This window comes from Fundulus heteroclitus, unplaced genomic scaffold (genome assembly GCF_011125445.2).
Source record: "Fundulus heteroclitus isolate FHET01 unplaced genomic scaffold, MU-UCD_Fhet_4.1 scaffold_53, whole genome shotgun sequence".
In the NCBI taxonomy this organism is placed as follows: domain Eukaryota; kingdom Metazoa; phylum Chordata; class Actinopteri; order Cyprinodontiformes; family Fundulidae; genus Fundulus; species Fundulus heteroclitus.
This window is the reverse complement of record NW_023396956.1, coordinates 1029409-1051109: the sequence shown is the minus strand read 5'-3', so window position 1 is coordinate 1051109 and position 21701 is coordinate 1029409. Positions and strand designations below refer to the sequence as shown.

General features: G+C 52.0%; 2 protein-coding genes across 6 annotated transcripts in view; both read right to left on the bottom strand.

Annotated features, from left to right (window-relative positions):
- Positions 1–3421, bottom strand: part of hecw2a (HECT, C2 and WW domain containing E3 ubiquitin protein ligase 2a) — a 37333-nt gene extending 33912 nt beyond the window's left edge. For 2 of the 4 annotated variants that reach the window (XM_036132710.1, XM_036132706.1), the window contains exon 1: positions 3119–3421. The gene's annotated coding sequence lies outside the window, so the exon portion shown is untranslated. Of the gene's footprint in view, positions 1–2703; positions 3074–3118 lie in introns of those variants that run through there. The other 2 variants (XM_036132711.1, XM_036132707.1) reach the window with 2 other exon arrangements.
- A 2395-nt stretch (positions 3422–5816) lies between these two features.
- Positions 5817–21368, bottom strand: pgap1 (post-GPI attachment to proteins inositol deacylase 1). Of its 2 annotated transcripts, none has more exons than XM_036132714.1 (26): positions 21071–21368; positions 18529–18682; positions 17473–17648; positions 16656–16827; positions 16411–16571; positions 16289–16341; positions 16126–16192; positions 15947–16052; positions 14920–14978; positions 14760–14843; positions 13426–13475; positions 13287–13338; positions 13129–13206; positions 12936–13011; positions 12215–12288; positions 11831–11882; positions 11657–11723; positions 11421–11526; positions 11092–11130; positions 10805–10989; positions 10531–10731; positions 9469–9604; positions 9017–9067; positions 8743–8939; positions 8559–8663; positions 5817–8215 (listed from the first exon to the last, which is right to left on the bottom strand). In XM_036132714.1, exons 1-26 carry the CDS (start codon positions 21200–21202, stop codon positions 8080–8082), a joined length of 2769 nt encoding a protein of 922 aa, XP_035988607.1. In that variant the 5' UTR covers positions 21203–21368; the 3' UTR covers positions 5817–8079. The 2 variants fall into 2 exon arrangements, with proteins under 2 accessions (XP_035988607.1, XP_035988606.1); XM_036132713.1 differs by having other exon boundaries at positions 5817–8218; positions 21071–21367.
- Between the last annotated feature and the right edge of the window lie 333 nt (positions 21369–21701).

The window sequence follows — 21701 nt, the reverse complement described above, 5'->3', positions numbered from 1 at the left end:
AAACGTAAAACCTTCAAATTAAATAAATTAATATGAAATCAATGCGGTGTGGAACCGCCGAACAGAACCCACGACCCGGGTTCTGCATCTCTGTGTTTCCCCGAGCCTGCAGCTGAAATGAGATCCGATGCATGAGAGTGAAGGAAAGCCTGGACGTCCCTGACTCAACAAGATTACCGGAGCGTGACCTCATCACACAGGCAGACCTAGACGGGGATTTACGGCAGAATAAAAATCACAGATGCAGGCCTGCGTAAATCCAGCTCACGTGGCCGCGCCGCTCTGAGAGGCCCGCAGACGCAGAACCTCTGGCTGCTTATGTAACAGCTCCTCCGGCCTTAAGCTCGTCCTCCACCGTCTAACGCAGACGTGCACAGGGAGCACCAGAAATAGCAAACAAGCAGCAAACGCCAAAGATGCGACCTGAGGGGAGGGAACCTGGACGCCATCCAGAGGTTCTCCTCCCGTTACGACGCTGGATTACTGATTGATTCTCAGGAAGAAAACAACTCCAGCATCATTTCTGCCGGCGCTGACCCTCTGCTTGCCCTTAAATGATGTCTCCATCGGCCTCATGGGGACTCTCACTTTGTTTCCCCCCCTCAGGAAACCAGCAGCAGGGAAGACAGAAGACATCTGCAGCGGAGAACCTCTGATTTGGAGAACATTCCCTGAACTGAAACGGATCTAGAACTTCAGGCGTGGATAAAAAGGTCCCATTCTTTGTGGCATAATTGTGTCGTTAAGCCACAGGACAGAGAAATGTATCCTGGTTCTGTGAGGCTGGGCTAGCTTTCTGTTTATATATCGGCTTACACGCCTCAGGGTGCAGAGTCCTCAGCGTCAGACACACAATGTGCTGAAAAGCTTCAGTCAGGCCTGGGAAGCACGATGAGCTGCAGCCGTCTGCAGACTTACACATTCAGTGAGGTTAGGAGTCGGATCCTCTGGATCCAGGATGTGGATCAGAAGAACCGACCGACTGGTCACCATCAGCGTGAGACTCCTCCATTAGAGCAGAGTTTGGTCAGTTTGCTGCTGTGAAGCTTTACCGAGGTGGAAAGACATCAGCAATGAGCTCAGAGCAGCAGCTGCAGACTGTCTGAGGTCCATCATCCTGCAGAGAGGAGAACATCTCAGCAGGATGGAGGTCCAGCAGAACCATCTAATGCCATCAACAGCCACGGTGGTGGAGGCCTAACAGTCGTTCTATTTTTTATTCAGGCTGAATCTCATCTGAGAGACACCTAACTGATAAAACATTTTACAAACAGTAACGATCCAATTAAAACAGCCGGCTGGTAAAATATGAGCTGAAAACCAGAGCAGGACGCAGAAGAAGATTTCTACTTTTCTTAGAAGACATTAAATAGAGCCAGAGGTCGCTTCAGGTTCTGCTGCAGAGACGTCGGTGTTGAGCCGGCTTCAGCAGCTCCTGATGGGACCAGGATGTCCTCTGTGGACCAGAACGTCACAGAGACCTGAGTCCATCTGTCCCACGGCTGAAACCGGGTCGTCAACAGAACCGTGGTCCCAAACAGCAGCTGATCCACATCAGGATGACTGAAAGGGATCAGAAACAAGGTGCTGCAATGGCCTAGTCAAAGTCCAGGCCTTCAGAGAACCGAGGAGAAACTGTCTGCAAATATCAATGGATGGAAGCATTTTGAGGAGAAGAATGGACTGAAGGAGGTTCTACCCGCTGGAAACGATCCGGTTCTGGAGTGAAAACGGGCCAAAAAGCGAGAAGAACCAAAAAGGAACAACACACAAACGTTGTAAGACCTCCAGGGAACCTGGAGAACCTTTTGATCTGCTGGGAGGGAACCTCCGGTTGTCTGAAGAGTTATTCAGGACCTGCAGATGAAGAAATGAGGCGTTTCAGCCATCTGAACATCTGGGGGGGGGGGGGGGGGGGGTCGCTCTGCTCGGCGATCTGCTGCTGTCAGCAGGGGGAACCCTCGGAGAACCGGTGGAGGTGACTGCAGCACTTCCAGCCTGACTGAACGGGCACCTTCAGAGCTGGCAGTCAGGTCCAGCTGTCCCTGCCTGACTGGAGGAGGATGAGGAGGATGAGGAGGATGAAGACGTCCGACCCTCTGCATGAAGAGCCACATGTGACAGAACCCATCAGAAACGTCTCCGTGGGTCAAAATGGCATCGAGTCAGCAGGATCTCCATCAAACGAAACATTTGGTTTCATTTTTGTTCTTGTTTAGAACCAGAACCAGTTTGGTCAGACAGAAATCAGCAGGGAGAGTTTTACAGAAATGAGTGAAGCCGGCCTGCAGCCGCCCTGAACATCGCTCAGAAACCCAGACCAGGCCCGGTGTGGAACCATGCCATCAAAGATCCACCAAAGCCAACATCTCACAGCATCTGTCTCCATTAACGGCCTCCAGCGTTTAAAAGTCGTTCAATCATTTTACAAAACTCACATCTGAGGCTTCCAGAGGTCTGGCTGCACTGCTGGAGGGGAAAAGCAGAAAAGCTAAAATATGACCAGGACCGGTTTGATTTCCTCACAGATGAACAAGCAAAGCCTGTTTCTGCTGAACTCTAACAGATGTGGACCGAGCTGCAGGAAACATGGCAGAACAACCCGGAGGAGGTTCTGATCACCTCTGCGTCTGCATGTTTCCACTTTTCCTGAGCGGCTCTAGGATGTAGGACTGAATGCTGGCTGAGCTCCTGACTTCTTACCGCAGGTCGATAACCCATCCAGGCCTGCTGGAGGACCTCCGCGGGAAGGTAACCCCCTCCCTGCTCCAGGCTCACGGCCGAACCGCGTCAGCAGAACCGCCTTACATAACAGCGCGTCTCCAGGCGTTTCTGCTCCATCTGCGCGCACACGCCTGAGCGCGACATGCGGCCAATGTGCAGCCAGGCTCCTGTTTCTGTGGGAATCCCCTACGTCATCGCTCTACATGCAGCATGCAGCTGTGTGCCATCACGCATGAAGCTCAAATCAGCCCGCATCGGCGCGGAGAACCGCAAACGAGCGCGCAGCTCGGAGCGCTGCGGCTGTTTCAGTGACAGATGCACCATCATCATCATCATCATCATCATCATCATCATCGCTACCTCCGCCGCCTCCATCCCGCCGTGCACAGCTTACCTTTGACGCAGAGCTGCGGGATGGAGGCAGGATCCCCTCCCTCGCAGCTCGCAGCTCCTGCGGTCACGCAGCGGGACGGTAGGTGTGAAAAAGCCCAGCCTCCACCTCCCCTTCCTCCCGCTGCCGTTCCTGCGCCCCCTCCGGGATGAGCCGCAGTCCGCGCCGCGTCCTCCCAGCTGCGCACAGCCTGGCCGGCCAGAGCAACTGCTGCCGGAGCACAGAGAGACGAGAGCAGCAGCTCACCGGAGGATGGCGTCCTGCTGCCTGCTGCCTGCTGCCTGGGTCCCAGTCAGCGCAGGGACCGCGTCAGCTCCTTCCCAGCGCTGTGCAGCGCATATTAATGTGGGGAAAATACCGGAGTGGGCGGCGATTCAAGCAACCTGTGGCCCTGCGCGGCCACCCAATCAGCGCGTTTATTCTTTCCTCTCTGTCTCCACGTTTTCCTCTAATCATCTGAGAGCAGATTAACTCTGCCTTCAACTAACAAGCTGCTGGATTTTAACTACGAACTCAACAAAAGCAGGGAAGCACATTTTTATTAAGCATTTTTATTTTACTGTAGATGTAAAATGTGTCCAAAGCGTTTTATGGACCATCCACTAAATTCATAACAATTTGGTTCACTTATCCAGCGCTGATTCCCAACTATTATCATCTGAAGGCACTTTACAAGACAAACAATCCAGTTCAGTTTATAGTCAGAAAGTTTCCTCTCTAAGGAAACCCAGCAGGTTGCATCAAGTCTCTCCAAGCAGCATTCACTCCTCCTGAAAGAGCGTAGAGCCACAGTGGACAGTCGTCTGCATTATTGATGGCTTTGCAGCAATCCCTCATACTGAGCATGCATGAAGCGACAGTGGAGAGGAAAACTCCCCTTTAACAGGGAGGAGAACCTCCAGCAGAACCAGAACCAGGCTCAGTGTGAACGCTCATCTGCCTCCACCCACTGGGGCTTAGAGAAGACAGAGCAGAGACACAGAAAGCTCAGAAGCTCACATTGACCCAGGAGTACTTTCTATGTTAGATAAGACAGAGCAGAGACACAGAAAGCTCAGAAGCTCACATTGACCCAGGAGTACTTTCTATGGTAGAGAAGACAGAGCAGAGACACAGAAAGCTCAGAAGCTCACATTGACCCAGGAGTACTTTCTATGGTAGAGAAGACAGAGCAGAGACACAGAAAGCACAGAAGCTCACATTGACCCAGGAGTACTTTCTATGGTAGAGAAGACAGAGCAGAGACACAGAAAGCACAGAAGCTCACATTGACCCAGGAGTACTTTCTATGTTAGAGAAGACAGAGCAGAGACACAGAAAGCTCAGAAGCTCACATTGACCCAGGAGTACTTTCTATGTTAGAGAAGACAGAGCAGAGACACAGAAAGCACAGAAGCTCACATTGACCCAGGAGTACTTTCTATGTTAGAGAAGACAGAGCAGAGACATTTTTTATTTTTACATTTTTTATGTTTTTCTTTTGTCATCTGGTTTTCCTCTGGAGCCTCTCAACAAAAATTCCCTCAAACATGTATCATAAATGTGCGGCTTAATGATAATAAAGTCGAAGTCTCAAAGTCTCTAAAAAGAGAACAGAAACACTGATCTAGGGGTACTTTCTAAGTTAAAGAAAAAGTAGAGAGTTAGTCAGCATCTCAAGGAGAGAAACAGGCTCAAACGCAGAAAGCCAGGGCCAAGTGACTGATCTATAGAAGGTACAGTAGTCCAGCTGAACTAAAAATCAGCTTTCTACCTCCAAAGTAGAATGGGAGGCAGATCCTTTAGCTATCAGGCTCCATCATATATCAGAGCTCTGAGAATAGAATTTAAAATTCTTCTTCTTACGTATAAAGCCCTTAATAATCAAGCTCCATCATATATCAGAGCTCTGATTACCCCGTATGTTCCTAACAGAGCACTTCGCTCTAAGACTGCAGGTCTGCTGGTGGTTCCTAGAGTCTCTAAAAGTAGAATGGGAGGCAGATCCTTTAGCTATCAGGCTCCTCTCCTGTGGAACCAACTCCCAGTTTTGGTCCGTGAGGCAGACACCCCGTCTACTTTTAAGACTAATCTTAAAACTTTCCTTTGTGACAAAGCTTCTAGTCAAAGTGGCTCATGTTACCCTGAGCTATGTCTGTAGTTAATTCATAGAAAAGTAGTTTGAACCAGAAGTTGGTGCATTTTAACCCTTGCAGTGGTTTTAAAGCTTTAAAGCAGGATTAAGTCAGAACCTGTAAAATATATTGAAGTTTTTTTAATTAAACCTACATTTTCTCCTCCACATGTGCATTTTCTACATTAATTATCGTCTCTCCTGCAGCCTCAGGAAGCAGTTTTAAACTTTAAACAGCTAAAAACAAACATGCTTTACCTGTTAGGAGGTAGTTATAAATATTCACCTGTTTCATGGTCATGTTAGCAGCTCACACCTGGCAGGTAAATACTGCCCCCAGCAGGTAAAACCGGGAACTGCGTTTTAAACAGAGTTCAAATACCTAAATATTTCACATTGTTTTTTATTCTGACTGTAATAAAATAAGTTATTTACCCTGATGACTAATGAATATTTACATGATTGGAGGATTTATCCGTCTCTGTGCTTCATTGGGAACTGGTTCTGTAGAAACAATCGGATCAGAAATAAAATGCTGATTGTTGCATGAAAAGTGTAAGAAACTAAAGAAAAACAGAGAAACAGGAATTATTTTCTTGGTTTTATTCAAACATTTGTGCCAAAAAGTCCCATTTACAGTTAGATCAGCTAGAAATATGAGAAATATAAAAACATCAACCAGTTTTTACACAAACCTGAGGATCAAAGCCACCAGAACATTCAAAGACCCAAACCCAATACGTCCTCAGCTACGTGGCACATCTGCACATCAAACACCAACAGCTGGATTTCAGCTTCAACGTCCGACCCAGGAGCCCACGGTTCCTCTGGAAGGTACCGCCGGGCTGTTCCACCGGGTCACTTAGAACCACCGGGTCACTTAGAACCACCGGGTCACTTAGAACCACCGGGTCATTTAGAACCTGCTACTGTCTGGGTGTGCATGGGCTGCAGAACATAGAAATCCAGTTAAATGAAACCGGACCCGTTCTCATCAGGACACCAGAGGTACTTGTAACCACGATGGTTCCCCATGTTCTGCTGGATGAAAGGTTCCTGAACGGGTCCGATAACGGCAGGAGGGGAACACGCTTAGAGCTTTAGTTTCAGAACCAAAGGGAAATTCTGGAGGTGAGATTTCGGTCCAACCCAGAAATGCCGACAGGTTCTGCGATGGTTTGACGTTGAAGCTCAAACCGAGCTCAGCTTCTGCACAACAAAGACCCGGCGCCGGTTCTGAAGAACCTCTCAGGCCGCAGATAAAGACCCAGACGGTACCGCTCTGCTCAAAGCGGCCCTGACCTTTAACCTTTAACCTGAGGCCTCTGAGGTCATCAAGCAGTGAGTTACAGAACAAACACGGACCTTTTGTTCTGGTGGGTAAAAGCGGGTCAACAGAACCACGCAGCAGCTGCCAGCGGAGAAGCTGTCGACCAATCACAAAGCGCCGCTGGACAGACGTCTTCCTGCTCCGTTAATCTGGACGCCGCGGTTCTGACCGGGTCACAGAGAACACGGGTCACGGTTCTGGAAACCAGAACTCCGCTGGTACCGCTGCTCGCTCAGCACAAACTGCAACGGCACAGAGGAGCTGACGAGTTTCCACACATTCAGTCCCAAGATGTTCAGAACCACAGAACCACAGAACCACAGCCGGGTCAGCACAGCGGACCGGCGCCGCTCCACCAAGTCACACATCCGGTTCTCCCACCGAGCCGGAAACGGCCGGGTCCAGCTCAGGGGTCCGGGCGGGTCGGCTGAGGCACCGGGTGGTTCCAGAACCGGCTGGTTCCAGAACCGGCTGGTTCCGGCTGACGGGCAGCAGCCAAGGATCAAGGCACGGCCGAGCAATGAATGAATGAGATCAGGTTCTGCCTCTGCTGGTTCTGGGCGGAACCAGAACCTTGTTTCAGGTTTAACTGCATTAGACAGGGCCATCAGAACCATCAGAACCAGCAGAACCAGCGTGAGGCGGATTAAAACGATGCAGATGTCGGTTTTCAGGACTCAGCGAGACGTCGCCTTCAGACGTTACCAGAACCGGGTCGACTGGTTCTGCAGAACTTGAGGCTGGTTTTATCGTTGGTATCAGTGTCTCTGTGTTGCAGGAATAAGGCAGCAGTCACAGCTGGTGGGACGGTTCTGAAGGAACACGACCAGAACATGATCAGAATCCAAAATGGCCGCCAGGGACCGAGCAATAAAGAGCGATGAGGAAGGCGCAGGTTGGTGGTAAAGCTGGGAGGCTTTTATTCTGACAGGTCAACAGCAGCTTCCTGTTCAGGCGCCCAGCGGTTCTGGATCGGCATTAAGGCCCAGAACATGCGGTTCTGACACCTGAGCTGGCATGAGGGGACATGATGGTTCTGATGGAGGTCCAGGACCTTTTGGACAATTCCTCTGAAATCACGGCGACAGTTCTTCACCTAAAGCTGCCAGAACCGGCGCCGCGGGCCCGCCGGGTCGACGGGTCACAGTGCGAACAAACGTAGAGCTGAAAGAAAGACGAGAGAACGAAGCTCCTCCTCCACCGGGTTCCGCTCAGCACCAACCGGACCTCGGCAGGAAGGGAACCATGGACGTACAACAGGTTCTGCTCTGAGGCCCGGTCCGGTCCGGCTGCAGGCAGTGTGAGGGGACGGCGCCGTCCACGGCAGCCGGGCCTCAGAGCAGAACTATAGACAAACGGCATAAGGCAAACATGGTGTCAGGACATCCAGCGGGGGGGCACAGAACCTCCAGTTTCTTCCCGGGCTTTCCGGACCCAGAGCTCCCGGTACCGGTACCGAGCGGCCGGTTCCCCCGGCTCAGCGTTTCTATGGCTCTGCTGGACCCGGCGCCTCGCGGAGCCTCAGAGGACGCAGCAGAAGGCCAGAGGGACCAGCGCCGCCGACAGGAAGTAGGCGAGTCTGTACAGGTGAAGTGAAGAGAAGGTCGCCATGGTGACAGCCAATGGGAGCGGGAGGCAGGTGACGGCCGGCAGGAGTCTGCTGCAAGAGAGAAACCAGGAGGGTTAAAGCGGTTCTGCTGTCCGGACCGGGTCAACGTGAGCTGGAGTTCTGCTCAGAGGCTAATCTGGGCCTGCAGGGCTTCCGTACTTCCTCACTGTTCTAAGGTTTGTTCTGATCCGGACCCGGCAGAACTTTAGCTGAGATACCGGCCCGTCGCTAACAGAACCCAATCATCAAAAACCTTCAAACCAGCCCGGATCGTCGTGGTTCCGGTTCTGACCGGCTCCATCACCTCTACCTGAGGTTCTGTGCAGGTTCTGGAGGACCTGTTTATTCTGGTTCTGACCCAGAGGGGACCGGCTGACAGGTGAGGTTCTACCTGTTGCTGAGCGTCAGGGTGTCGCCGTTGATGAGCAGCAGGTAGCAGAACACCAGCGGCGCCGCGTGAAGCCGACACGGGTCCGGATCCAGCCGGGCGCAGAACCTGTGCAGAACCACAGCCGGTTAATGCTTCTCGGCGCGTCCCGGCCCGCCTCCAGAACCGCCTCCAGAACCGGCCCTACCTGAGGTTGCGGGTCCAGTGGATGAGGGACGGCGCCCCGAGCGCCACAGGAAGCAGGAGGAGCGGCGCCAGGCTGAGGTGCAGCTGCAGGTCGTCCCTCACTTCCTGCAGGGCGCCCTCAGACAGCAGGCCGGCGCCGCCGCGCTCCCCCGACCCGTCCGCGGCGCCGTTGGCAGCGGGTTTGGGTCTGCGTGGCGCCTGCAAGGAGGACCGGAGGGTTGGTTAAAACCGGGCCTGGTTCTGGACCCGGTCTGAGGCGAGCGGCGCCGTCTTACCAGATTCAACATGTGACTCAGAGATCTCTCCGTCATCTGCAGCCTGACGACCTGCAGGCAGAAAAGGCAGCATCAGAACCCGCAGAACCGGACCTTAACGGGCCGGGTCCGAATTCTGACCAGCTGAACCACGCAGGACGGAGAAAGTGCCCCCCGTTCAGCTCCAGGGTTCACATAATCAGATCGGTTCTTCAGCAGGTTCTAGAACCGTTTCAGACAGCTGAGCAGAACCCTCCAAGAACTGGAGCAACGCTGGAAAACGGACCAGAACCTCCCATGTCCATTACTGGGTCAGAGAGAACCAGGGGTTCTAGCAGCAGCAGGAGGAACATATTTTGTTTTGTTCTATTTAAATAACTCTTTCTCTGGTGCATAGAACCCTGAAACAGAGAGGGGGGGCACTTTCTTTCTAGCGTGGCTCCAGAACCAGAACCGGGCTCTAGGGGACTGACCCGGTACAGGTGGAGCAGCGAGGAGGCGAGGATGGCCAGCGCTCCGCAGGACATCCAGCCGGTAACCGTCAGAACCAGACCCAGGAGGAGCTGGGTCCGGCGCCGCAGGGTTCCGCAGGTTCTGGAGACGGACGGTCTGCAGGAAGACAGCAGAACTCAGAGCGACCCGTGAAGACGGAACCAGCCTCTAAACCAGGGGTGTCAAACTCATTTTGGTTTAGGGGCCGCATTCAGCTTAATCTGATCTCAAGAGGGCCACACGAGTAAACTCACTGCAAGATTAAATAGAACTAATAAAAGTGGACTTGTTGATTTTTATATTAAAGTAATTTCACTTTTACACAATATATTATGAATAACCTCAGCTCTTTTAAGAAAAGTATGTGCAATTTCAACAATACTTTTACTCAGTTAAACATTTACTTGTGCATTATGCATAAGAACTGATCACAGTGATTTATACAATGTTGAAAAACATTTATTCACATTTTTTGGAACTTAAAAACACTGTCCTGCATGACAAAATACATCAAACAGATAAAAATTAAGAAATGATAAAAAATTTTCCACACCTGAAGCTTAATCTGCTGATTTAAACACAGCGCCCCTCGTGGACAATATAGGAACTGCAGATTTCCAATTAAACGACGTACATGTTTTTTTCAATAATTGATTTATCTTTCTCTTCCTTTTATCTCCTCTTTCTTTCACCTTTTCTTTTTGTTCTTCTTGTTCTTCCTTTCCTCTCCTACTTTCCCATTGTAGTGTCCATATCATTTTAAATATTCCCCGCATGAATCATAATAAAACTATTCACATTCATAAATCAAGCGGAGCACTATGGCAAAAGCAGTACTGCTCCACTTGTGAAAGTCAAATCTGATGAGCTCCTTTTGGCATTAAGACAACAATTCTTATTGACACATTGCCAGACAGGACACTGGGAAAAAAAGATAAATAAATAAATATATATTTTTTAATAATGATAATGCATTTAGCCACGGGGCCCGCGGGCCGTATGTTAGACCCCCCTGCTCTAAGGGTCCAAGCAGGAGGCGGTACCTGTGCAGCGGAGCCAGCACCAGTGAGACGAGCCGGACCAGAACCCGGAGCAGAGCGCTGCCCCAGAACGCCACCGCCGCCCCCAGAACGTAGAGCAGAGGAGAGAGGAGGTGTGGCCACTCCGCCGCTGACTCCGCCCCCTCAGGTAAGGTGGAGGCGATGGTGTCCTCCGGGGGGAGGAAGTCCTGGAAGCAGCTGCAGCTGACAGAACGCAGAACGCTGATGAAACCCAGAACCAGAACCAGAACCTGAGGCGGAGGGCGGCGGCGCTCACCTGAGCAGGATGTGCAGCAGGTAAACAGGAAGGTTGACTTTATGAGGCTGCAGCCCGCGGCCCGCCGCCTGCATCATGTCTGCTGGTCTCCCTGACGTCAGGATGGAGGACAGCTGCCCCCCGCAGGCCAGGAGGAGAGTTACAGCCGTGTAGACCGGAACCATGGGACCGCAGAACCTCAGCGCCTGGAAGACAGATCCGGTTCTGAGTCCTGGTCCAGGCAGGACCCGCTTCCTGGTCCGGTTAAAGTCACAACAAACGATCCGATGGAGGAAAGCCCGTCTTACCTGACCCAGAACCTTGGGGAACGAAGTTCTGACCGACACCTGGAGCAGGAGGAAACAGAACCGTCACAGAAGTAGAACCGAGAATTTATAGACTGGAGGATTTTTAGCACTTGGTTCTGGTAATCTGGGTCAGTCCAGAACAGGGAGCCCAGGAACCACGGCACTGAGGTCCAATGTGAAGCTCCAAGGTTACTGACCTGCTGGTACCGGTCCATTCTACTAACGGCAGCACATCCACCTACCAGGACGTTTTAGAGCAGATTGCTGAAGCCCGGTTCTAACAGAACTCGGTACCGGCCCACGCTGCTACAGGGCCCTGGGCGCCGTACCTTGTACTGGCAGTTGGGGGCGGTGTGGAGCTGCAGCAGAACCGCCGAGGCGTCGTCAGGGCGACTGGTGTGGAGCATCGCTGGGATGTCGGCGGCCGACGGCGTGCTGGCAGACAGACGACAGCGGGTCAGACAGACAGCGGGTCAGACGACAGCGGGTCAGGTGACAGCGGGTCAGGTGACAGCGGGTCAGGTGACAGCGGGTCAGACGGCGGGCTGCGGTAACAGAGGCTCACCTGGCCGTGGTGAAGGAGTCCTCACGGAACCAGGAGACCCGCATCCGGTACGCGCTCGGCAGCCTGTCTGCACACACACAGTCAATGATTGGCCCAATGAGCGGCCGCCCCGCCCCCCGGGACTAAGCCCCGCCCCCCGGGACTAAGCCCCGCCCCCCGGGACTAAGCCCTTACCTCTGGTGCCTCGGCACTGACTCGCCACGGTGATCCTGAAGGCCTGGTAGACCTGGAGACAGAGATGCTGGTGAAGATCCTCAGTCATCAGGTCATTCCAATAAAGTTAAAGAACAAAACAACAGAATTTATTCTGATGTTTGAAGACGAAGGTCCTGATCTGGCTTAGATAACATGCAGATTAAACCAAGGGGTGGACCTGTTTCAGGTTATCTAAGTAAATATAAAGCTTAGAGTTCCAAGTTACTCCTGGATGGGAAGCAAAACGTCTTCAAACTTCAGAAAAAACTTAACTGGTTTTGTTTTTTAACTTTATTTCTGGAATGGAGACAGAGATGTGTTCAGGGTCCGGCCGCGGCGTGGGAGAGAAGGCCGCTGGGTTACCTGGTGAAAGTGGAGCAGCTGGATGTTGTGAAGGAGTCCAGAGGAGTTCACCGTGACGTCACTGACCGTCACACCTGGAGAACCAGCAGAACTTTATTACCAGGTTCTTTAAGAAGAGGCGAGGCATTTGTGTTCCAGGTAAAATAAACGATAAAGGTGGAAACTTAATGATCCTGGACTCAGTGTTCATGTCTAGAACTGAAGATCTGCTTAAATCCACGGCAGCTTTTCTCTATTTTACACTTTCAGCAGACTTTACAGGATTGGTATAATATTAACGCTTCTGATCATGATCTCAGTCTCTACATAAAAAAAACATGAATTTCTTCTTGTTTACAGCGAGGATTAACGAATTTACTGGAAGAGGTTTTTAACTCCTGAAATATAAAGATAATCAGAACGCCAGTCAAACAAAATGCTAACTTTACATCTGGAAAGAGGACTGTGGACAACAGTCCTTTCCATCAGCCCGGGTAAGAAGGTTCTGGTTCTGGTCCAGACCCGAGCACACGGCTTCTGAAGGTCCGACAAACTACTGAGTGGAGGCTGCAGCTGCTTTTTCCTTCCACTAAACTTTCCCTCCACAGGTGGATGCAGCAGTTTGAGCAGCCGGTGGGTAAGCGGTGCCGGTGGGGCTCGTCCTGCCTGAACTGGACCTCCTGCCAGAACCGGACCGGTCTTTGGGGACGCGGTCCGGCGGTGCGGTCCGTTAAAAACTCACCGAAGGACAGAACGTGAGGCACGGAGACGGACAGCGTCTGAGATGCTTCCCTCTGCCACTCACACTCCACCGTGAACTAGAGACAAAGAGAGAACCACAGCGTCAGATTTCAGCATTTCAGTCCTAAAACGGGTCAGAACCGCCACAGAGGCCCGGTTCCTGGAGCCTGGAGTACGGACTGAGCTTCACTCGCCTGTTTGCCGTTGAGGTTGGAGGCAGAAACAGCCAGATGAGTGAAGGAGGACAAGTCGCTGAGACTCAGAACCAGAACCTGGAAGAGAAGAAAGGCTGTCATGACAAACTGAGCGGCACCAAAGCGGGTCGGCCCGTTTTCCCCCTCAGGACCGTCACCTTGTACGGCGGCAGGAGCTCCGTTCCCAGGGACAGATCCACGGCGCGCGCACTGAGGACAGAGGGACACATGCTGCCGTCATCCAGGGACACAGAAACCCAAACGGGTCAGAAAGTTCTGGACAAACACGAGCGTTACCATGTGGACCCGTTGGCGTGTTGGCAGCCGAAAACCCAGCTGCTCATCTCCTGTGGGACCAAAACACACGTCAGCCATCAGTGCAGCGCCGCTTCAGGGACACAGAACCTCTGGTTCTGAACGCACACAGAACCTCTGGTTCCGAAAACACGCAGGACCAGTGGTTCTGAACGCACACAGAACCTCTGGTTCCGAAAACACGTAGAACCAGAGGTTCTGAACGCACACAGAACCTCTGGTTCTGAAAACACGTAGAACCAGAGGTTCTGAACGGAAACACAGCAGCAGAACCAGTGGTTCTGAACAGCAGCAGAACTGGTGGGTCCGGTTGTTTCCACATTAACGGTACCAGGATCATCTTGACCCGAAACCAAGCTACCGTCAGAACCAAATGATCTTGGTCTCACCATGAAACCTTTGAGGAAATCATCGTCTGGTTCTGAGTCAACGCTGGGTCCATTCTGAGCGCCTTCAGAACCGCCAACAGAACCTCATCACAGCTTTGGACCCTCCTGGTTCTGAGCTGCGTCTCAGAGCGACTCGTTTCGGTACCGTCTCTTTAAATCTAGAGGCGGCCCTTCAGAGCCGATCGGCCATGTTTGTAGTCTCCTGGGGACGGAGTGGTGCATTGTGGGTAGCTTCAGCCGCCTCCAGCTACAGAACCACAGCAGGAGCCCTGGTGAGCAGGAAGTCTGCAGGATTTACTGGGTCAGAACCGTTCAAAGACGTAACAGAACAGAGAAAACAGAACCGCCGGGTGAATCGGACCCGACCAGAACCTAAAGGCTGGATTTAAGGACTAAAAACGTGGATTTGATGCGTCTCCTTTAAGGTTTCTATCAAGTTGCTGCGTTTTAACTTTGGTTCTGGTTCTGGTTCATCATTTATCGGGTCGTTATGTTTCAGATCCGTTTTTAACTTCTTAGCTTCTCCGTTAATTGACGATGCAGCGGTTGCTATAGCAACCCGCTACAAACTGACGTCTGATTGGCTGCTGCAGCGCCAGGAAACGGCTGCTGAGAACGTCACCGCCTTCTGGACCAAGAACCAGAACCGTGTTCTGAGAGGTTCTGCCACCGGGGCAGAGCTCATACAGCATGGCAGCAGACGCAGCAGCAAAGCAACGGATTCTGTTCAGGAGAACCATTAAAGACAGAACCATTTGGACCCGAAAGCTCCTCACATAGAACCTGTGATAAGTTCTAGGAAGGCAGGTGGAGACCCAGAAGTGGAGAAGCTCAGCCGATGACAGAAACAGGCAGAACCACCAGAACCAACAGTTCTCTACAGAACCGGCGAGCCCAGCTGTGGCCCAGATGTGGAGCAGAACCCACCAGGTTGTTGCTCCGGCAGTAGAAGTGACTGTAGGCTTTCCGGCGACTTGACAGCGCGAACAGGAAGTACTTCAGCTGTCCTTCCTGTGGAGCGGAGCAGAACTTTAGAACCGGTCCAACTTTGTGATCTGAAGCCGGGTTCTGTCGTTACGTCTGGTACCTTCGGCGTGCTGTAAGACAGACGCAGCGTGTTCACCTCAGTCCAGGCTTCAGGAACATCTGGAAAACATCAGGAAAGGAGCAGAACTCAACCCGACCAGAACACCAACAAAAGAACCAGAACTAACCGGATCCTCTGTACACAGTTAAAAAATGTTTTAAACATTAAGCAACGTTAAAAGCTTGAAGGTCGAAAGATTGTTTCGAAAACAGTAAAAAAGGAAAAATCTACTTTGATAGAAATATTAAAAATAAACTAATTCGGTTAAATTTGAAATATTTTATGTAGGATCATTTATTAAGCTGATAAAGGAAGAGAGGCAATAAAGCCGCTGAAAGGTGTGCAGACAAGAACAGGTGAGTCAAAAAACTGAAGTGATGATGGAGATCAACAAAAAAACGATATATTAGTCGACTAATTGAGAATAATCGTTGGTGGCAGCCCTGATGGTTATTATGGGATGGTGTGATTCTACAGTTTGTCTCCAGAACCAAAACTATGGAGCTGCTGTGCTCTGCCTCCCCTGAAGGGGGCGCCACCAGAAACCTTTCATAGGGGCCAGATGGAGCCATTTAAAATAAAAAGATGTAATTTCAGGATTTTATTCTACAGTTGTGGTAAACCTGCCTGTAGAAAACTATTATAAAGAAAGGAGTAAAAACCGACTAATATCTTTTTGTTTACTGTTTGATTTTTAATGTTACTAATGATCTAATGTTCGTAGACCAATAACAGTTAACATTTTGATTTGAACGACTACCCCTTGTTATTGTGTAATTATATTAGGAATAAGGTGCAGATTTATTTATTTATTGGAAAACAAAACAGTTATAGAGGAAAGTAGATACTGGCAGATATAAATAAAGAGCGACAGAAGCTCAGGAAGAGCGGCTGGCTGTGCATGATGGGATTAAATGCTAAACTGATGCTACTACAATTTACACTGGCCAGTGGCGCCACCAGGGGGCGCCACCAGGGGGGCACCCCTGGCCCCGCCCCTGAAGGTGGCGCCCCCCACGGCCCTCACCTGAGATGGAGACAGGTGAGTCCTGGGCGTCGCGCAGCATCCTGCCGGGGTGTCTGATGAAGTGATGCTTCAGCACGGTCAGCTTCCTCTCCGGGTCGTCTGTGAACTGATGAGGACCGGCTGTGAGGACACGCCCATGCCAAAGATCTCCATGACAACAAGGAGCAGCGGTTTCAGACCTGTCTGGTGTCGGCGTCCACGAGGTCGAAGAACGCCCGCACCGTGGCCAGAACCAGCTCTTTGCACCTGAAAGGACAGCAGGCCGTCAGCACGCCGCCACAGAGCGGCAGCAGAGGAGCGCCGGCGGCGGCGGCGGCGGCGGCGGCGGCGGCGGCCGGTTACCAGACGATGGAGAGATGGTCGGTGGAGACCCAGGTCCGAGGAACGGCCGTCACCTGGACCAGAACACAAGCTTAGCGGGCAGAGCCGGCCAGAGGAAGTCAAAGCGTACAAAGCGCTCGTACCACCAGCGACAGCTTGCTGACGTCTCCGGGGGGGCAGGGCAGGGACGTCAGTCCGGAGCGCACCTGGTAGTCACGGTAACCGCCTCCCACCGACAGCACCGTCACGTTCCTCAGCCTGCTGGCCTGCTTCACCCACTTCTGCCTCACCGCGCCGTAGAAATCTGCAGAGGGGGCAGAAGCAGGGTTACGCGGCCCTGGGGGGGCGGGGCTGGGCGGCGGTGGGCGGGGCGGTGGGCGGGGCTTACCCAGCAGGTACGGGTCCAGCGCCAGAACCGGAGCCACGTGGGGCGACGCCTGGGTGATGATGAGGCTGACCAGGTGAGGGTGGAAGCGAGGCAGGGTGAAGAGCGCGCGGGCCACCACCCCCCCCATGGAGTGGCCGACCAGCGCCACGCTCTGAGGCGGCGTCTTCAGGTGCTGCAGACCACAACGACATGAGAGCTTCAGGTTTCTGCCACAAACTTTAATCTGTCTCACTGCCATCTGATTTATTACAAATAAAAATCTGAAAAGTGTGGCGTGCATTTGGCCCGGCCCGCTCAGTCAGAAGAACCGCCTCTGGCAGCAGGTCCAGGTCTTAGGGGGTTCTCCTGAACATCTACAGGTTGGATGGAGAACATCTGAGAACATCTGTTATTACGTCTAGCCACAGATTCAGGTCTGGACTTTGACTAGGCCACTCTAACCTATGAATCTACTCTGAACCATCTCATAATATCTCAGGTTCTCCTGCTGGAAGGAGAACCTCAGCCTCAGGCCTCCTGCAGCCTGTACTAGGTTCTCCTCCCGGACGTTCCTGATTCATCTCCAGCACCTCTGACCTGCTCCCCCAGCATGATGCTGCCTCCACCGTGCTTCCTGTGCTTTGCCTGATCTCTACATGGTTTACAGCTAAATGCAAACAGGACTTCTGGCTTTCTTCTCTAAAAGGTCAGATTATCTTTGTGAGTTCCTCCCTGACCCGTCTGCTGGGTTCCTGTGAGCCTGGTTGTTCTCTAATGTTCTCTGAGGAACCTCTGCATGTATGCACCGTGTGTTGCTCTCTCAGGCTGGGCTGCTGACCTTGTAGAGCCTCAGGACGGCCTTGATGCTCTCGTGCAGGAAGTGCGTCTGTCGCAGCAGACTTCCTCCGTAAAGCGCCACCAGCTCCTCGTTGAAGTCCACCGTGAAGACGTTGAGGTGAACGCCTCCGTCCAGGTTCTCAGCCTTCCTGAGGGCCACGGAGCCCAGAGAGCGAGCTGCAGGGTGACAGGAACACGGTGTCCGCGGGCGAGAACATCAGCGGGAGAAAGTAAAATTAGCCTTTAGAAATTAGCACTTTTTAAACCCGTCAGAACTTTCTTCACTTCAATCAAAGCTATAATAATAATAATAATAATAATAATAATAATAATATTTGGTCAGAGTCTTCACGCTACAGATCCATGGTTCCTGGTTCTTTAGCTCGGTTCTATCGGACCTCTGCTAGGAACCTTTGTTTTACTCCTGATGGCCGTTTAAAGCTAGAGAAACATGTTAGCTCTGTCGTTAAATCACGTTTTTATCACCTGCAGATTTTAGCAAAAGTAAATTCTTATTTCTGTTTTAAGGACTTTGAAGGACTTTATCCATGCCTTCATTACATCTCGCTGGGATTATTGCATTTCATTCTATAGAGACATGATTAAATCACAGATGCAGCGACTTCTAATGATCCAGAACGCAGCAGCATGGCGGTTCTTACAGGAACCAGGAAGCATGACCATATAAGGCCTGTACGGGCCTCCTTAGACTGACTACCCGTCTTTTATCCAATAGATTTTAAGATTCTCTTATTAACTTATAAAGTTTTAAATGGCTTAGACTTTCAGTTTGTGTCCAGAACCCTTGGATGAAATAATCAGCTGCTACTGATTATTTACTGACTTCAGAGGAAAAGAGATCGGCCTTTCTCTCTTGTTGCTCCTGTTCTATGGAATAATTCACCTTTCCACATTACATCTGCCCACAGCCTGGATCATTTTAATTCGCTTCTTAAAACTCATTTTTATTTTTATATATTTGAAGTAGTGTTTTGCATCACCCCAGCAGTGACGCACGGCGGCGGCCGGCTGATGCTGTGGGCCGGCTGGTTCTCACCTTGCTTGTAGCTGCCTGCGTTGCCGGGCAGGAAAAGCACGGGGGCGCCGCTGAGCTTCAGCGCCCGGGTCTCCTGAGCGTAGACGCCCTCGCCGTACAGGTAGAGGCCGTAGGCCGGGTACAGTCTGGCCACGCGCCGCGGCAGAACCACTCTCTGCAGGAACAAGAACCCAGAGAGAACGTCAGCAGAACTCGGTACCGAGGAACGTCAGCCGGTCCAGCAGAACCTCCGTCAGGACAGAGTCATCGTCCCGCCAGGAGAAAAACACGCAGAGAAAACCTGGAGTAAAATAATTACACCGTTAGGAACCACGATCCATCAGAACCACGATCCATCAGAACCACCATCCATCAGAACCACGATCCATCAGAACCACGATCCATTAGAACCACGATCCATCAGAACCACGATCCATTAGAACCACGATCCATCAGAACCACGATCCATCAGAACCACGATCCATTAGAACCACGATCCATCAGAACCACGAGCCATCAGAACCACGATCCATCAGAACCACGATCCATCCAGAACCACGATCCATCCAGAACCACGATCCATCAGAACCACGATCCATCAGAACCTGATCTCATGACTGTCTGGAACAGAGATGAATCCAGAACCTGCAGAACCACTGCAGAAATCTGCCTTCCTTCAGGAACGAGACCAAAACCCACCGACTGAGGCGGTACCGACCCAGACCGTCTCCAGAACAGAACCAGGAACTCGGACTGAGGAGGGGACTCCACCAAAGTCAGCTAAAAGTGCCGGAAGGCTCCATCAGAACCACGTCGTCTGCAAAACATGCAGATGAGACCCAGAGCTTCTTAAACAGAACTTCTGCTCTCCACGACCAAACCTTCAGAACCGGGCCAGGAGAACCTCAGAGAGGCTTGGAGACAAGAATCAGGATCTGCAGCAGAACCGAGGGCAAAGCTCCTGGTTGGGTTCCCCAGGCAGAGGATGGAGCACTGACCGTCTCCAGGAACCGGATGGAACCGGACGGAACCAGACGGAACCAGGAACCAGACAGATCAAATCAGAAATGTTTTAGTACGAGGAACACATCACGGTTCTCATTAAATCCCAAACTTGGCAGCATGGTTCTGATCCAGAACCGCCTGCATCCAGTGCAGCGGAGACGGATCCACGGGACTGAAGCTGCACCCTGAGCCGGTTCTCCCTGGTTCTGTCTGCCTGGTATGTGAGGGTTCTGATATGTGAGGGTTCTGGTACCTGAGGGTTCTGCAGAGGGAGGCAGAACCTGCTCCACGCTGTCAGTGTGAGCCGCTAATCGGGTTTCCTGATGGAAGCAGGACCGTCACTTTAGGTTCTGCGTTGGTCCAGCAGACTCAGGTCTGGAGAACCGTTCTCTGGCACGCTGCTCCACGCCGTACAGCAGAACCTCTGGAGAACGGGGCAGGGCTAGGTACAGGAACCTGAGGAGTTCCTGATGCACAGAGCATCATGTAGCGGTCAGCCCAGTCCAGCAGGTTCTGCAGGCCGGAGGTCTTGGTTCTGCTGCAGCCTCCTGGCTCACGTGTCACTCCTCTAGAACCGGTCTCCAGGTATGCCGGTATTTCTCCTCTGGGTCATCAGGGAGAGTCTGGCTGCAGCGGCGCGTTGCACAAAGACAGAAACGCCGTTCCACAGCGGAACCCAACAGCCACGCCCGGTTCTAACGAGGTTCTAATGAGATTAAAGAGCAGCAGAGGAAGACCTGCAGAACCTCACGGTGTCAGCTCCATGTTCTCCTGCAGAACCTGACGGTGTCAGCTCCATGTTCACCTGCAGAACCTGACGGTGTCAGCTCCATGTTCACCTGCAGAACCTGACGGTGTCAGCTCCATGTTCACCTGCAGAACCTGCAGAACCTCGCGGTGTCAGCTCCATGTTCTCCTGCAGAACCTCACGGTGTCAGCTCCATGTTCACCTGCAGAACCTCGCGGTGTCAACTCCATGTTCACCTGCAGAACCTCACGGTGTCAGCTCCATGTTCACCTGCAGAACCTACAGAACCTCACGGTGTCACGTCCATGTTCTCCTGCAGAACCTGCAGAACCTCACGGTGTCAGCTCCATGTTCTCCATCAGAACCTGCAGAACCTCACGGTGTCAGCTCCATGTTCTCCATCAGAACCTGCAGAACCTCACGGTGTCAGCTCCATGTTCTCCTGCAGAACCTGCAGAACCAGGTGTCAGCTCCATGTTCTCCTGCAGAACCTGCAGAACCAGGTGTCAGCTCCATGTTCACCTGCAGAACCTGCAGAACCTCACAGTGTCAGCTCCATGTTCACCTGCAGAACCTGCAGTCAACATCTGATCTGATGAGGAGCTTTAAGGATCAGAGGCAACTTCTGCTTCCATAACCCGCTAATCTGATAATCTGACCCCGCCCCCAACCTGACAGGTGAGCTAAGGGTTTCACCTGAAAGCGTGCAGGTAACACGAGTCACGTGACCATAGCTGCCAGGACCAGCAGCAGCTGTGGAGCTCAGTGAGAACCTCAGTGAGAACCTCAGGTTCCGTGGAGAACACTCACTCGGTACTCCGGGTACTCAAACATGTAGGTCATGCTGCATCTGTTCTCCTCGAAGCCAGTCAGCAGCTCCCGCAGGCCGACCACCAGGAGCCCCAGCGCCGCCCCGTAGAAGGCCACCGCGGCGGGCCTCATAGTCTCCCTCGGTACCGGACCCTCCGATCCTACACCCGTCTCATCTCCGCGCTCCGCCGCTCATCTCCGGGCCGCCTGTCTGCTCGGTGAAGGAACGCGGAGGCTGCCACCGTCAGTCCGGTCCAACCAGTCCACAGCCCCGCCTCACGGGGTGCGCTCCTTTATGCAGCCGGCGAGGCCGCCGCGCCGCAGGGCGGGCGTGGTTCACAGCCAGCTGATGACCCGGTGACCCGAGCTGTTTGGATCCAACATAAAACTATTACCCAAAAATAAATGAAATAAAAATAAAATTGTATGTTAAAAACAATATTCTAATAAAGTCAAAATTAATAAATAAATAAAACTATTACCCAGAATAACGAAGGGAGTCATGAACCTGTAGAGTGAGAAAATGGCGGCATGTGACCTGGGATGACCTGAAATTGCCTCTTTTCAACTGTCAGCCCTAAATGACGTCACTAACTCGTATCACTCTGATTGGTCGATTCTGTTCCATCTC

Bases quoted from the DNA above. Each gene is read 5' to 3' on its own strand.
- pgap1 (XM_036132713.1), bottom strand. From the start codon at position 21,202: ATGAGGCCCGCCGCGGTGGCCTTCTACGGGGCGGCGCTGGGGCTCCTG. The intron at 13,012-13,128 runs GCGAGTGAAGCT...CTTTGTCTCTAG, and splicing joins CCAACCTCAACGGCAAACAG to TTCACGGTGGAGTGTGAGTG. The intron at 9,605-10,530 runs GTACCGCCTCCT...GTCTTCCTGCAG, and splicing joins GTGCTGGCTCCGCTGCACAG to ACCGTCCGTCTCCAGAACCT.